Here is a 14,860-nt window from a genome sequence, read left to right as displayed (position 1 = left end):
CCACCCATGATTCCGCCTACGAAACCATTAAATACCTCCCACATGTTTCTGTTGTTATTTGGGCTGCCTAAGCAAAAATGAACGGCTTAAGTCAGACATTCTGTACATATTGTATTATTATATATGAGGGGCTCACAACCAGAGTGGACCAAGTCCACCAGTGATCAGTTTGTGGATTAATACAATCTCGGATGAAGAAAACTTAGATTTATTCATTGCCATAACAAACAAAGTCCATAACTCATTTGTTACTCCACAGAGGGCAGCATTTCCTATGGAAGGTGAAGGTTGCTAAGCGTGAGCCAGGAAGTTTAAGACTCAATATCTCAGAACTATTCCAGATGGACTTGGTCCACTCTGGTTGTGAACCCCTCATATATATTATCTACCGTTTTATTCTAAATATATTTCAAATATCAACAGCATCATTCGCCTTCCAGGTATTAGGCCAACTGGCCTATTATGGTCTCACTCTAATAGGCCTATATCCTAGACAAACTGCGGAGATGATCGGTGAAGCTCTTTCTCTCACGTTCATGTAAGTCCACCCTGTCTTTTTCAATGTCTTTCTGGCTTATGGTTACACCATTCTTGACATTAAAGTATCGGGTAAAGTTTCATAAACACATGGAGCAGTATTTACGGTGGCTGGTTGACCTTGCCTGTTTCACTGAAATATAGATAATATAATTACGAAAAATAATCTGCCACGAAAATCAGAATTATAATTGAAAAGTATTGAAACTTCGACATGTTTTACGCAGCTATTTTTCTTTCGTCTTTTATCTCTTTTCACTTTTTTTCTTTTTTCCTTCTTTTTCTTCAATATTTATCTTTCTCTTTCCATTTTCCTTCTTTTATCTTTTTTCACTTTTCACTTTTCTTCTTCTTTTCCTTCAACAGTTATCTTTCTCTCTTTCTTCCTCATTTTTCTTTTCATTTTATCTCTTTTCACTTTTTACTTTTCTTCTTTTTCTTCAATATTTATCTTTCTCTCTTTCTTCCCCATTTTTCTTTTCATTTTTATCTCTTTTCACGTCTCACTTTTCTTCTTTTTCTTCAATATTTATCTTTTTCTCTTTCTTCCCCATTTTTCTTTTCATTTTTATCTCTTTTCACTTTTTACTTTTCTTCTTTTTCTTCAATATTTATCTTTTTCTCTTTCTTCCCCATTTTTCTTTTCATTTTTATCTCTTTTCACATTTTACTTTTCTTCTTTTTCTTCAATATTTATCTTTCTCTCTTTCTTCTCCATTTTTTCTTTTCATTTTTATCTCTTCACTTTTTACTTTTCTTCTTTTTCTTCAATATTTATCTTTCTCTCTTTCTTCCCCATTTTTCTTTTCATTTTTATCTCTGTTCACTTTTTGCTTTTCTTCTTTTTCTTCAATATTTATCTTTCTCTCTTTCTTCCCCATTTTTCTTTTCATTTTTATCTCTTTTCACTTTTTACTTTTTTTCTTTTTCTTTAGTATTTATCTTTCTCTCTTTCTTCCACATTTTCCTTTCCATTCTGTTTATTACTTTTCCTTTCATCTTTCATTCCCTCCTCCTCTTCTTTTATTTTCCTCCTTCTTCTCTCTCTTTCTCTCTCTCTTTTTCGTTCCTCTTTTATTATAATACTCCAGTATGTGCAGTTTTGCGCCTGCCTGCCTAGGATCTAGCAGCTCAGAAATATGTTTTGTTAATAATATATAGTCTCATATATAAGTAAGCAACCAGTATCTGGTTTTAAAATAAATATTACATTTTAAGCTACTAAATAATTACTTCTTATACATTCGCACATCACTCAATTTCGTAACGACTGTAAAATCTCGCTTAAAGTCCGTCTCGATCGACGACGAAATTTGTCACGCTCGGTTTGTGCTAACGTTCGTGATCTTCCAACTGATAGAATCGCCAGATCTTTTTAATTTTACAGTATGCTTTGTGTAGATTTCTTAGCTGCCAAAAACTTTCTCTCTGACACCAAACTCCCGTTAGCTGGCACAATGGGAAGATTCTCTGATGCTTCATGACGTGGAAAGTTCAGCACGGTGTGCCGCCGTTGTGCGAACATTCCCAGCCCAGACACAGCTCTAATTAACTTCCTGGTATTGTGAGAGGATAACAACCTCGCACCCCCGGCCACGTGACTCGGAAACCAATTTCTTATATCATAAATTATGTTCTGTCTGTGTTGAAAGATTTTGCAAAGAGTTTCAAATTGTTTTTAAACGTCTTTGAGGAAATAAAATGCTTACTTTTACCGGTATGGCATAGTTGCGCCCCGCGGTCAATTGGGAGGCCTAGGCATGGCATAATTGCGCCCCGAAGAAATCAGGTAGCAGAATGGACATGGCATAATTGCGCCCCGAAGAAATCAGGTAGCAGAATGGACATGGCATAGTTGCGCCCCGAAGAAATCAGGTAGCAGGATGGACATGGCATAGTTGCGCCCCGAAGAAATCAGGTAGCAGATGGAACATGGCATAGTTGCGCCCCGAAGAAATCAGGTAGCAGATGGGACATGGCATAATTGCGCCCCGAAGAAATCAGGTAGCAGATGGGACATGGCATAGTTGCGCCCCGAAGAAATCAGGTAGCAGATGGAACATGGCATAGTTGCGCCCCGAAGAAATCAGGTAGCAGATGGGACATGGCATAGTTGCGCTCCGAAGAAATCAGGTAGCAGGATGGACATGGCATAGTTGCGCCCCGATGAGCATAGTACACACGGAAGTGATTGTCATAAAATAAATAAATTACTTAAAAATATTACAGTGATAGCTGCATTGAAATCAGGTAGGCCTAGCGTATGATCAATTTTGCTATTTAAAATAACACTTTTTTATTGATCACACACAATAAATGAACTGCATTTTTTTTCTACATCGATATCTTAACCCTACGGTACAGGGTTTCGAAAATTGAAACTTAAAACTATTATCAATTATTAACTCTTCACCCTTTTCACTAAACTTAATATTCATTTTAAATTAACCTCAGTATACGCCACAGACGGTGTGAAAATCACTAATAAAATGTCAAGACTGCTAAGGCCCCATATTCCAACGGCTCACTCATTTCAATATGTCAGTTAATAAAGTAATGTCAACTTCATGGTGTTCATGTTAACGGTAGGCTATTGATAATCACTGCATAAACAGTAGAAAAACAGTTAATAAAGTACTGCCAACTTCATGGTGTTCATTTTAACGGTAGGCTATCGATAATCACTGCATAAACAGTAGAAAAACAGTTAATAAAATACTGCCAACTTCATGGTATTAATTTTAACGGTATCGATAATGAATATAAATCGAATAAGAAATCAATAAGGTTGGTTGATTACGAGGCTCGAGTTTCCGTAGTGTCTTTTTTTCTACCTATTTCATCGGGGCGCAACTATGCCATGCCTTTTTCTCTACCTGATGGGAACGGGGCGCAACTATGCCCACAAAACAGGAACCCTTTTTATGCTGCATTTTATCTGACCGTGTGGCGCAACTATGTCCACTTTTACTATCACGTTTATATCTTAGTACAAGAGCTTCTCTTCTTATACCACCTTCAGTCACTAGCCTTTTGACACGTGGTAAAAGAAACCTGTTGTGTGGAATCGACTCGATAACAGAGAATCACGTGACAAGCTACAAAAAGTAGAGAAGCTTTCTGTCTTTTAAATAATGTCTCCACAGCGTCTATAGTGATTATAATTTCTTATTTTGCTATATAATTTGGCATCTCTGTTTCTTATTTTCAATAAGCTTCTTCAACGCCTGAAATGCAAGCAACATCTTTTACTTTCTTGCCGTCTGTGCCGCCTAATTAAAGGGACTCTTACTTTCCTTTCTTCTTTTATTGCCACTTTCCTGTTCTGTCACATGTATTGTTTTATTCATTAACTGACCTTGTATGAGTAATTTTGGAATCGTATACAGGGTGATTCACGAGGAGTTACCCCCACTTACGGATCATATTATTCCGAAGACATCTTGAGCAAAAAATGTCATGTAAACATGGATTCTATTCTCAATATTTTCAGAGTTACACTAACTTTAAATTGTTTGTAAAATACTTTTTTTTTCTTTAGTTTCAAGGATAAAAGAATATTGCAAATAGGGAATGAACTATTCAGAAGTATTATTTCTTGAATTGGCTAGTATTCTAAAGCTAAAAAGCAGCCACGACTAGCAACAAACTTGTCATTGGTGTCTCCAAATTCACCTCCACTCGTGGGTAGGTTTAAACATTCTGCTAACCAATTTTGTTGAACTGCTGTTGTCATGGTTACCGGGGAGGAGAGTCATATAGTTGTTTCCGCTGTCCTGCTGTTGCATAGACATTGCAGGTCGCGAGATATCGACTGTACAGGTTACAGCGCTATCTGTTTCTTTTTTTAGTGAGAATTATCTTTTGTATTATTTTTAGCGAGCGGGCATCATCAACTGGACTTGGTCGGTTTGACGTAACTTACATCTTACTCGTATTGAATAGTAAAATTAATACAAAAGGAAAAAGTCTGTCATTTCCTATAATTTGTCTGTAATCTTACTTCAACTGGAATTATTACTGCCATATTATATTCTCGGAAAATACTAGGAGAGTCATGATCGCCCTTGCCTCCCCTGAAAATTCGTCGTTAGTAAAATCTGAATACAGGCTTGAAAAGCTTGTGTTCACTTATACATTTAACCGCAACAGATCCAACTCTCGCACTTTGAATATGGAGAGAGATTGAAGATGTGGAGTGAGTGAAATTTGTAGCAAGTTTTCACTTATTATACAGGGTGATTCACGAGGAAATGTCAAAAATTTAGGATGTGAATTCTGAAGTCATTCTGAGTGAAAAAGTTCATATGAATATAGGTCCGTTTTCGAACGGTTACGGAGATATGGCTCTTTGATTTCACAAAACTTCTGAGATTCCATTGTACGAACTCGCATTTAGAGACAGATGACGGACAAATTTAAAGTTTATATTCACGTATGCATACATACCTAATGTTCTAGAAGTCGGGGTCGATGTTTTCGCACATTTTCAAAGGTACCTCCTTCTGCTTCAATGCACTGTTGCGCTCGGGCGTGAATCGCGCTCATCGCTCGGGAGAGTTGCACGTGGCTGTCTTTATGCCGCATCCAAAATACTGTCGATTAGCACCTCTCTCGTTTTCACCTTCCTTCGCTATACCAAGTCTTTCATCCAACCCCATAGACAGTAAATACTCTTCGATATGGTACCCTTCTGTTCGGAAAGCGTCGTTCATATTCAGCGACGGCACGCAAGGAACTTCCATCGCACAAACCATAAACATTCACAATATCGGCGTATTCTGCAGTCGAAAATTTATAAGGAATCTTGAAAAACACAACTTAACTCTTCCGATAACTGTACCTGTATAACTACTGTACTGTAGGTAGCTGACTGAACTGCTGTGAACTGATAAGTGATAGCGTATTTGTTGTGACATTTGTAATGCCCCACCACCAGGTTTGTTTCTCTTCTCTTATCTACATCGCTCACAATGCAGATTCCAATGTTAGATCAGTCATCGGTGACCTTGTCTCACTTCAGCAGCATATGGTAACGTCTGATTCACATTGGGGCGAGACGTTTTACCAAAAAAATGCATCTAGCTCCGCCATCGTTCGAAAACGCACCTATGTTCATATGAACGTTTTCACTCAAAATGGCCTAAGATATCGTATCCTAAATGTTTGACCTTTCCTCGTGAATCACTCTGTATAACAATATTTGTAAAATATTAATTATGGACTCAAATAAATTACATAGATAGAAAGCTCTTTATGCATTCTTTAATTTACATTACGTAGGCCTACGTGTTGTCTATCTTTCATAGATAGTGAGTTATTGGCATTTAACTATGTTGCACATCAGCGTGATTTTATTTTGGTCTAGCGCAGACCAGTAGAAAAATGCTATTCAGCGTTAAAAAGTGTGTCCCAACGTGATACTGAACAATTCTCTCTCTTCCCGGAGTAAAGACGCCACGAGAGCCTTATTTGACGGTCTTTTATATCTGAACCCGGATAACTGTACCTTTTATAATTATTTTATACTCTATATATTTTAATAATTATGTGTGCTTGTAACTCGACAATAAGCCAACTTTCGGTTCTCCTGCACCACTCACCTTTCCTAATTTGTTGTTGCTGTAACCTCAATCTTTGTGTTCTATGCACATTCATCTTAGCACGCCATAGTTCCCAGTACCATACTTTCCTTCTCTCGCATCACGTGTTCACATAAATGTATTCTAAACTTTTCCTTTAAAGAACTGGTTGACCTTACCTATTTCTTGTATTGTCGTTGTATCGGCTTTCTATGCATGCACTGTTGTACTAATGTATGTATGAAAGTCATTACTTACGGGACTGAATTATTGTGAATATTTATTAACATAAACTAAAAATGTATTATATAAAATATTTCACATTCTGCCATAGTTCTACACCATATAATTATTGTATTCAAATTTTTATTTGTTGTATCATCATAATGCATGTTGTAAACTTAGAGAATTCTTTGAAAATGTATCCAAATATGTTCATTTTTGAATTCAGATAGTAATGAAGACTAAGAAGCATTCTTAAACTTTTTATGTACCAATAATGTTCCCCTTTTTCATTAATATTACGTATATATTTAATTAAAGAAATTAATATCTATACAGACTTACCATTTGTCTAATTGTAACATCATTACTGTTCATTATGGTATAAACTCCTTATTCTACTCACTTTCCCTGATGTGCTTCTTATCATCGGCATTTGTTTACTTATTTATTTATTTATTTATTTATTTATTTATTTATTTATTTATTTATTTATTTACTTATTTATTTATTATTTTATTTATTTATATATTATTCATTTATTTAACTTCAGAAATTAGACTCAATAAAATAATAGTATTATTATAAATTAGCAAGTAGTACAAGAGTTGTACCAATAAGATCTATATACATTCTGGCACTTGCCTGAATAAATTATGGTGCTTACTAATACCGACCACCAAGACAGATTCCTAATCTGGGAGCGTGAAATTCTATTTCTGAGAAGAAGAATCTAATACATCAAATTGATTACCCTCAGTGATAGAATGACGAAGAGAATAAACGATAATAGTCCGCCACGGTAGTCTCGCGGCTAGAACACTGGACTTATAATCCGTGGACCCCGGTTCGATCCCCGGTGTACCCCAGATTTACAGCTTGTGTTGGGAAAGCACGTGGTCCAGGTAACACAGGGGTTTTCTCTGAGAAGTTCCGGTTCCCCTATGGCATCCCAACAAATCTCTATAATCATCTCATCGCGGTAAATTGATCTCCATAACTGCCTTCATATGGGTCAATGACGTCAGTCAAGTACCCGCCATTGGTTAAAAATTAAACAATAATAAAATTATCAGGGATGAGTTTTAACGAGGTCGGTTCGTTAAAATTCATCCCTGATAATTATATATATATATATATATATATATATATATATATGTAGCTCATGGTTATTTTATGTATCTTAAATCTACGAGGCGGAACTTCGTCTTATCACCCTTTCTAAGCCATCCATGTTAAAGATTTTTATCTCCCTTGATGATCAGTAGTCCTCTTTCGATTTGAACCATGAATATTGGATATAAGGCACGACAACGACTCGGCAATACTAGATATGACTTTGAAGAAGCTGTGGTTAACTACTAAGGGCCGTATTCATAGACATTCTTAGCGCGGGCTTCCGGTGGATGATCTGCGAACTAACGTCTTTCGTATTCATAAACCAGTGTTAGCGATATGATATGATATGAATCCTGTACAAGTAATCAGTCGATAGCCGGGGCTAGTTTAGCACGCTCGTAGCGCGGGCTAGCGAAATGTCTATGAATAGCACCCTTAAAGTCTAAGGAAATAGGCCTACTTTATAGAATCGAACACGGGACTGCCTAAACATGAAGCGACGTCGATACCAATAATAATGAATTTGAAAGATAATTTTTCCTAATGCCATATTCAGATTCATTAATGCATTCGAGTGCTAATTTTCTACTAGTAAGCCTATTTATCCCAAACAGTTTTATTCTGAAGCTAAACTGATTTATATCTTCACATATTTCATATACCTATAAGTTATATATATATATATATATATATATATATATATATATATATATATATATATAGTAGCGTACAAATTAATCCGAAAACGACATATTTTTTACATTTTCTGTCATTGTTGGCCTCACAGCTGCTCATACCGCTTTAATTGACGTGTACGTGTAATTCCATTGTTGAAGGTCTGTCGTTATTATTTTTTTTATAATATGTGACATTTTGCCTGTCGTTTTGTACTTACAAGCATTTCAGTTGTGTTGAATTCTTAATACTGCAATCCTGTGTACATTCTGTCGTCTTCACAAATGGATACAACTCCACGAAAACGGTCTAAAAATTATAACATTAGCAGAGCATTCTTCTATGACACAGAGGCAAATTGCTGCAGAATGTCACATCGGTTTGGCTACTGTTAATTCGATCATAAAACATACAGGGAGACTGGATCCATCACACCCCAGAAAAAAGGAAACTGTGGCCGAAAAAGGAAGACTTCACCTGCAGATGATCGTTTAATTGTCAGGAAAAGTAAATTAAATCCTAGACTAACTGCTGTCGACTTAACCCGCGAGTTAATGGCTACCACTGGGGCGAATATTCACGTCACAACAGTGCGGCGTAGGCTTTTGGAAGCTGGACGAAGGGCTCGTAAGCCTATTAAGAAGCAACTGCTAACCCCTGTTATGTGCAAAAAACGCTTAATGTGGGCAAAATTACATCAACACTGGACAGTGAATGACTGGAAGAATGTACTTTTTTCCGATGAGTCTCATTTCGAGGTCCACGGCCACCGTGTTTCTTACGTACGGAAAGGATTCGAAAAAGTAACAGCAGCTCATCTCCAACAAGCACCCAAATACCCCCCTAAAGTAATGTTTTGGGGTTGTTTTACACATGAAGGGCCTGGAGCATTAATACCTATCAAGGGAATGATGAATTCTGACAAATATATTCACTTATTGGAAACCAGAATCGTACCCCAGCTGCAAAAATCATTTCCGGATGGCAAAGGTGTGTTCCAACAAGACCTGGCACCATGCCATACGTCTCGAAAAACTACAGAATTCTTCAACAAAAAGAATATTCAGGTACTCCCCTGGCCAGGCAACTCACCCGACATCAACCCCATTGAGAACTTGTGGTCAATTTGCAAAAGAAGAATGCAAAAAATGGATTGTTCTACAAAGGAGAAGATGATTTCTGCCCTCATTGGTGTATGGTTTCGCGATGAAGAAATGACGAATATTTGTGGGAAATTAGTGGAATCCATGCCTAATCGTCTCAGAGCTGTTATTAGGAACAAGAGAGGCCACATAGATTACTGAGGTATGTCTTAGATCCTTTTTTTTTATCCCGTTTGAGTGTTTTTGCATAAGTAATTACGTTGTTCGGATTAATTTGCACGCTACTGTATATTATCAAGCGTATTCCTAAGACTTCCAAACAGCAATTCTGCTGTAGTAAATGTTAAAGGTTAGAAACGATGCCGTGCGCTACAGGCATCCGGAAATGTACTCAACGTGCAGCACAATGAACTTGAAGCCAGGATCCGTTCTCGCATGTACTCGGAAGTTGTAATTAGCAACTTAAAGAACAAGTCTACCTAGAATGTCTTGACCTTGTCATAGTAAGGTCCTCAACTGTAACCTTAAGTATCATTCGTACAAACATGTTAACTTAGCTAGAGAAACTATGACACATTATACATATCTATTGTTTAATACTACGCGTATACATATTATGCATAGATTTTAAAGGAACTATTTCGTTTATATGACGTCATTCCATTTTCGGCCAATGAAGTGTAATGAAATTTTGAATTCTAACGAATCACAGTCATACATCGCGATTATTTCTGCAGCTCGATTTATCATAATCAATTTATCGCATAGTCGTTCTTTTGTTTAGCCAATTGTTCCCACGTAAATAGATGAGCATGAATCCATTTTGTCCAATATTCTTTTGAGAAGATTAGCTCCGTACGTAGATGAAATTATTGGGGATTATCAGTGCGGTTTTAGGCGTAATAGATCGACTATTGATCAGATTTTTTGTATTCGACAAATAATGGAGAAAAAATGGGAGTATAAGGGTACAGTACATCAGTTATTCATAGATTTCAAAAAGGCATATGACTCGGTTAAGAGGGAAGTATTATATGATATTCTTATTGAATTTGATATCCCCAAGAAACTAGTTCGATTAATTAAAATGTGTCTCAGTGAAACATACAGCAGAGTCCGTATAGGTCAGTTTCTATCTTATGCTTTTCCAATTCACTGCGGGCTAAAGCAGGGAGATGCACTATCACCTTTACTTTTTAACTTCGCTTTAGAATATGCCATTAGGAAAGTTCAGGATAACAGGCAGGGTTTGGAATTGAACGGGTTACATCAGCTTCTTGTCTATGCGGATGACGTGAATATGTTAGGAGAAAATCCACAAACGATTAGGGAAAACACGGAAATTTTACTTGAAGCAAGTAAAGCGATCGGTTTGGAAGTAAATCTCGAAAAGACAAAGTATATGATTATGTCTCGTGACCAGAATATTGTACGAGATGGAAATATAAAAATTCGAGATTTATTCTTCGAAGGGGTGGAAAAATTCAAATATCTTGGAGCAACAGTAACAAATATAAATGACACTCGGGGGGAAATTAAACGCAGAATAAATATGGGAAATGCGTTTTATTATTCGGTTGAGAAGCTCTTATCATCCAGTCAGCTGTCAAAAAATCTGAAAGTTAGAATTTATAAAACAGTTATATTACCGGTTGTTCTTTATGGTTGTGAAACTTGGACTCTCACTCTGAGAGAGGAACATAGGTTAAGGGTGTTTGAGAATAAGGTGCTTAGGAAAATATTTGGGGCTAAGCGGGATGAAGTTACAGGAGAATGGAGAAAGTTACACAACGCAGAACTGCACGCATTGTATTCTTCACCTGACATAATTAGGAACATTAAATCCAGACTTTTGAGATGGGCAGGGCATGTAGCACGTATGGGCGAATCCAGAAATGCATATAGAGTGTTAGTTGGGAGACCGGAGGGAAAAAGACCTTTGGGGAGGCCGAGACGTAGATGGGAGGATAATATTAAAATGGATTTGAGGGAGGTGGGATATGATGATAGAGACTGGATTAATCTTGCACAGGATAGGGACCGATGGCGGGTTTATGTGAGGGCGGCAATGAACCTTCGGGTTCCTTAAAAGCCATTTGTAAGTAAGTAATGAATCCATTGTGCTAAATAAAGTGCGAAATCCTACTTCCACATCTACATCTTCATCTTCTAGTTCCATGTCCATTGTATCTAAAGAAAATGGCACTCCTCCATAACAACTGTTCATTTAATTAATGGATTAATCAGGTTATTTGTAATTATACTATAAAACGTTTAAATTAAATTATGATTTTAGCAGATAATAAAAACGTAGGCCTACTTCTATTACTATAGCAAGAGAAAAGCGCAGTACATGTAATTAACATTGTTAAACCTGTATTTCGCTTTTCTCAATTGGCATTACTGAATAACATTCAATTTCTTTATTGCAGTAATCGTTATTCATCTGTTTCGACTTCACAATGTCTGAATAGGTTAAGTATTCATAAATATACAATTATTAACATTTTATGAGCGAATTTTAGGGATATATTATTTACATTTTTATTTTATTCACGAAATAGTCCTAATAAATGTCACTCGGGGTCTGAGATTTCCCAAATAAATTCGCTCGCTTCACTCGTGGATTTATCGTCAAATCTCAGACCTCTTGTGACATTACTGTAGATAATAATTAGGCCTTCATATTGAGGAAAAGGCATTTGTTTGCGGTAAAAATACTCATATATAAAAGTGGAAATAACAAAAATCAAGATTTTATAATTATGTTATAAAGGGACAGCATTGCCCTTACATATCTCATACATGAAACATTAAACTTCCTGGGCTTAAAGTATTTGAATAGAAATGAAGTTTTAAAATTGGTTAATTTCTGCTATAAATTAACATTATTTATATTTACATACTAACAAACAAATAAAAAATAACATACACGTAAATATTTTGCACATGTAATACATAATTTATCGTTAGGCTATATCTTTCGTGCCACTACACTAAAATTTGTTGTGACTAGTAGTTTTCTTTTTATACAGATGCTGAATAACTTAGCGCTTGAAGAAAAGTGAAAGTGTCGATCATGGTCCAAACTAGGTAGCCGCTGCATCACAGAGCCAATGCACTGGCATTTGCAATTTCCTTTCTGAAGTTTCTTCCCACGCTCACAAACACGTTATTGGAAAAATTTAATGTTTGTCATTTTATGCAACTATTTCAGTGAGAGATAAATTCAGAGTTGCACGAAATAAACTATTAACATTAATTAAAATCAGAATTACACTCTTTGTATAAAAATAACACATTTGTTTCAGTATGTTAGACTGCTAATTACAAAAGTTTTACAAGCTCTGTTAGTACAAAAGCAACCGCTAAGAAAAACCATTTTACTTTAGTGTTAGTTCATTGCTTACTATTTTTGTAGCTATTTGAATGAGCGATGTGACGTAAAAAGATGACTCATAAATTCCAATATCGGTACTTAGAAAAATAACAAGAAAAATATTAAGTTTTCTTTAGTTAGCCCATACACACGAAACAATCTATATCAACGCAATTTAATTGAAAGATGCTGTTTCATTTCCTATTATTTTGTTACTCTGTAAGTTCTGAAATAACTATCTAAAAATACAATGTTTGAATACATATCATGTCACTAGCATTGCTAATAAATCACATTCGATAAATAATTTATCTCAATTCTAATTATTTAAATGTATATTGTTACAAACGAGTAGGGTAAAAACTTATAATTCTACACATATACACGTACATCTGATGAGTAGTTTTTTTAACATTTATTTTAACCTGCAAAAACAAGGAAACGTTTCCTTTTTCATGCAATACCTTGCTAACCTGAGCTACATAATATGTGTATATATAATTTGTATATGTTACATATCTTATCATTATTCTGTAACTTCAAACGTCTTTGAGTTCAAATTGTATCTTGTTCTTTTGACGCTACACATATTAATGTACATTTACACACAAGTGACACGAAAAAATGAGTAAATATATTTAAAAAATCAATTTGTGGTAAAATACCAATAAAATGTCTTACAACATTTAATTTCAGTTTATGCGCTTAGCCCTTATGTATTTTGAGAATGATTATACTTATTTTAAACGTCAAAAACGTAAACATACAGCAGATTTAAGATTGAAGCTTTGCGCAATCCAGCTGATAATTTATGAAGTTTTTTTGATCAAATCTTTCAGTATTTATCCTTTTTTTTATTACTGAGTTTTGCGTTAACAATATGGCTCCTCATAATTTTTTTTTTATTTCATGTTCTTAAATATCATTGTACTTGGATACATACTATTGCCCTTTTTTTGAACATATAGGCCTACATTATCTGAACTACTGTTTGATTTACGTTACTTATAACTAAGCACAAAAACTGAAAAATTGTTCACGAAATCACACCACGTCAAGATGGCGGCGAGTGAATGGAGAGTGCGCTACTTACCTATGGCGGCACAGAGAGCGAGGAGCTTCAACAGACGTGCGTTCATGGCGGGAAAGCGGGGCACACTGATCATTGGCGACCTTGTCACGATCCCTTATACCACATGGTTGTTGCAGCGAGAGCGAAACCAGCTACGGCGGCTACCATTCGGTAGACGTGCTCTCATGAGTGTCAATAATCAAGGGCAGACACAAGGTCCAAAACCACCTCGAGGTACTAATCCAAAGTACCAACGGTTCTAAAATAATACAACATATCACTTTGTGTTTCCTGTCGATCTTCATTAGTGTTTCATTATTTAGTAGCGCAATAACAGCACATTTGCTGCAAACTCAATGGTACCGGGTTTGATTTCTCTGTGAGAACTGAGAATGTATGTCCTTGAATGTTTTAAGCGGAGGTCTTTGGCCGCAACGACCACATGGTCAAGAGTCGAGAAAAATTTGAGTGTCAGTGGTGACAGTGGGTTGAGCACCACTCTCTTGAAATTAAGAAGGAGCTTCTAAAAATAAGCCAGACACTTTAATCCTATATCCTGTGCTGTAATCAAGTACTAAGTAACACTAATATGTAGAATATTCAGAAAGAAAGTTTCTAATTCGAGGAGTATCTGGCTCCTATAACAAAATCTAGATACGCACTGATTTTTCCAAACTTCTCCTCAATCAATCTGAAATCGCTGTCCTTCCACGTATTTAAGGATATTTTCCTCGTATCTTATTACAAAACCATTTTATTTATTTATTTATTTATTTATTTATTTATTTATTTATTTATTTATTTATTTATTTATTTATTTATTTGTTTATTTATTTATTTATTTTATTTTATTTATTTTATTTATTCTATTCATTTATTTTATTTATTTATTTATTTTATTTTATTTATTTATTTAATTTAATTTATTTAATTAATTTAATTTAATTTATTTAATTTATTTGATTTAATTTATTTAATTTATTCGTTTATTTAATTAATTTATTTATTTATTTAATTTATTTTATGTTATTTATTTATCTATCTATCTATCTACCTACCTACCTACCTACCTATCTATCTATCTATATATCTATCTATCTACCTACCTACCTACCTATCTATCTATCTATCTACCTACGTACCTACCTACCTATCTACCTACCTACCTACT

The 14,860-nt window shown here is 35.3% G+C and overlaps 1 protein-coding gene across 1 annotated transcript in view; it reads right to left on the bottom strand.

Moving 5' to 3' along the window:
- Positions 1–13,909, bottom strand: part of LOC138709510 (protein obstructor-E-like) — a 45,953-nt gene extending 32,044 nt beyond the window's left edge. Inside the window, exon 1 of the mRNA XM_069840329.1 lies at positions 13,711–13,909. Within this exon, the coding sequence (XP_069696430.1) occupies positions 13,711–13,783 (73 nt within the window). The 5' untranslated portion in view covers positions 13,784–13,909. The remainder of the gene's footprint in view (positions 1–13,710) is intronic.
- Positions 13,910–14,860: the final 951 nt, after the last annotated feature.

The sequence above is a fragment of the Periplaneta americana genome, chromosome 11 (genome assembly GCF_040183065.1).
Source record: "Periplaneta americana isolate PAMFEO1 chromosome 11, P.americana_PAMFEO1_priV1, whole genome shotgun sequence".
NCBI classification, from domain to species: Eukaryota; Metazoa; Arthropoda; class Insecta; order Blattodea; family Blattidae; genus Periplaneta; species Periplaneta americana.
Note: the sequence above shows the minus strand (reverse complement) of the source record. Positions and strands in the feature narration are given on the sequence as shown.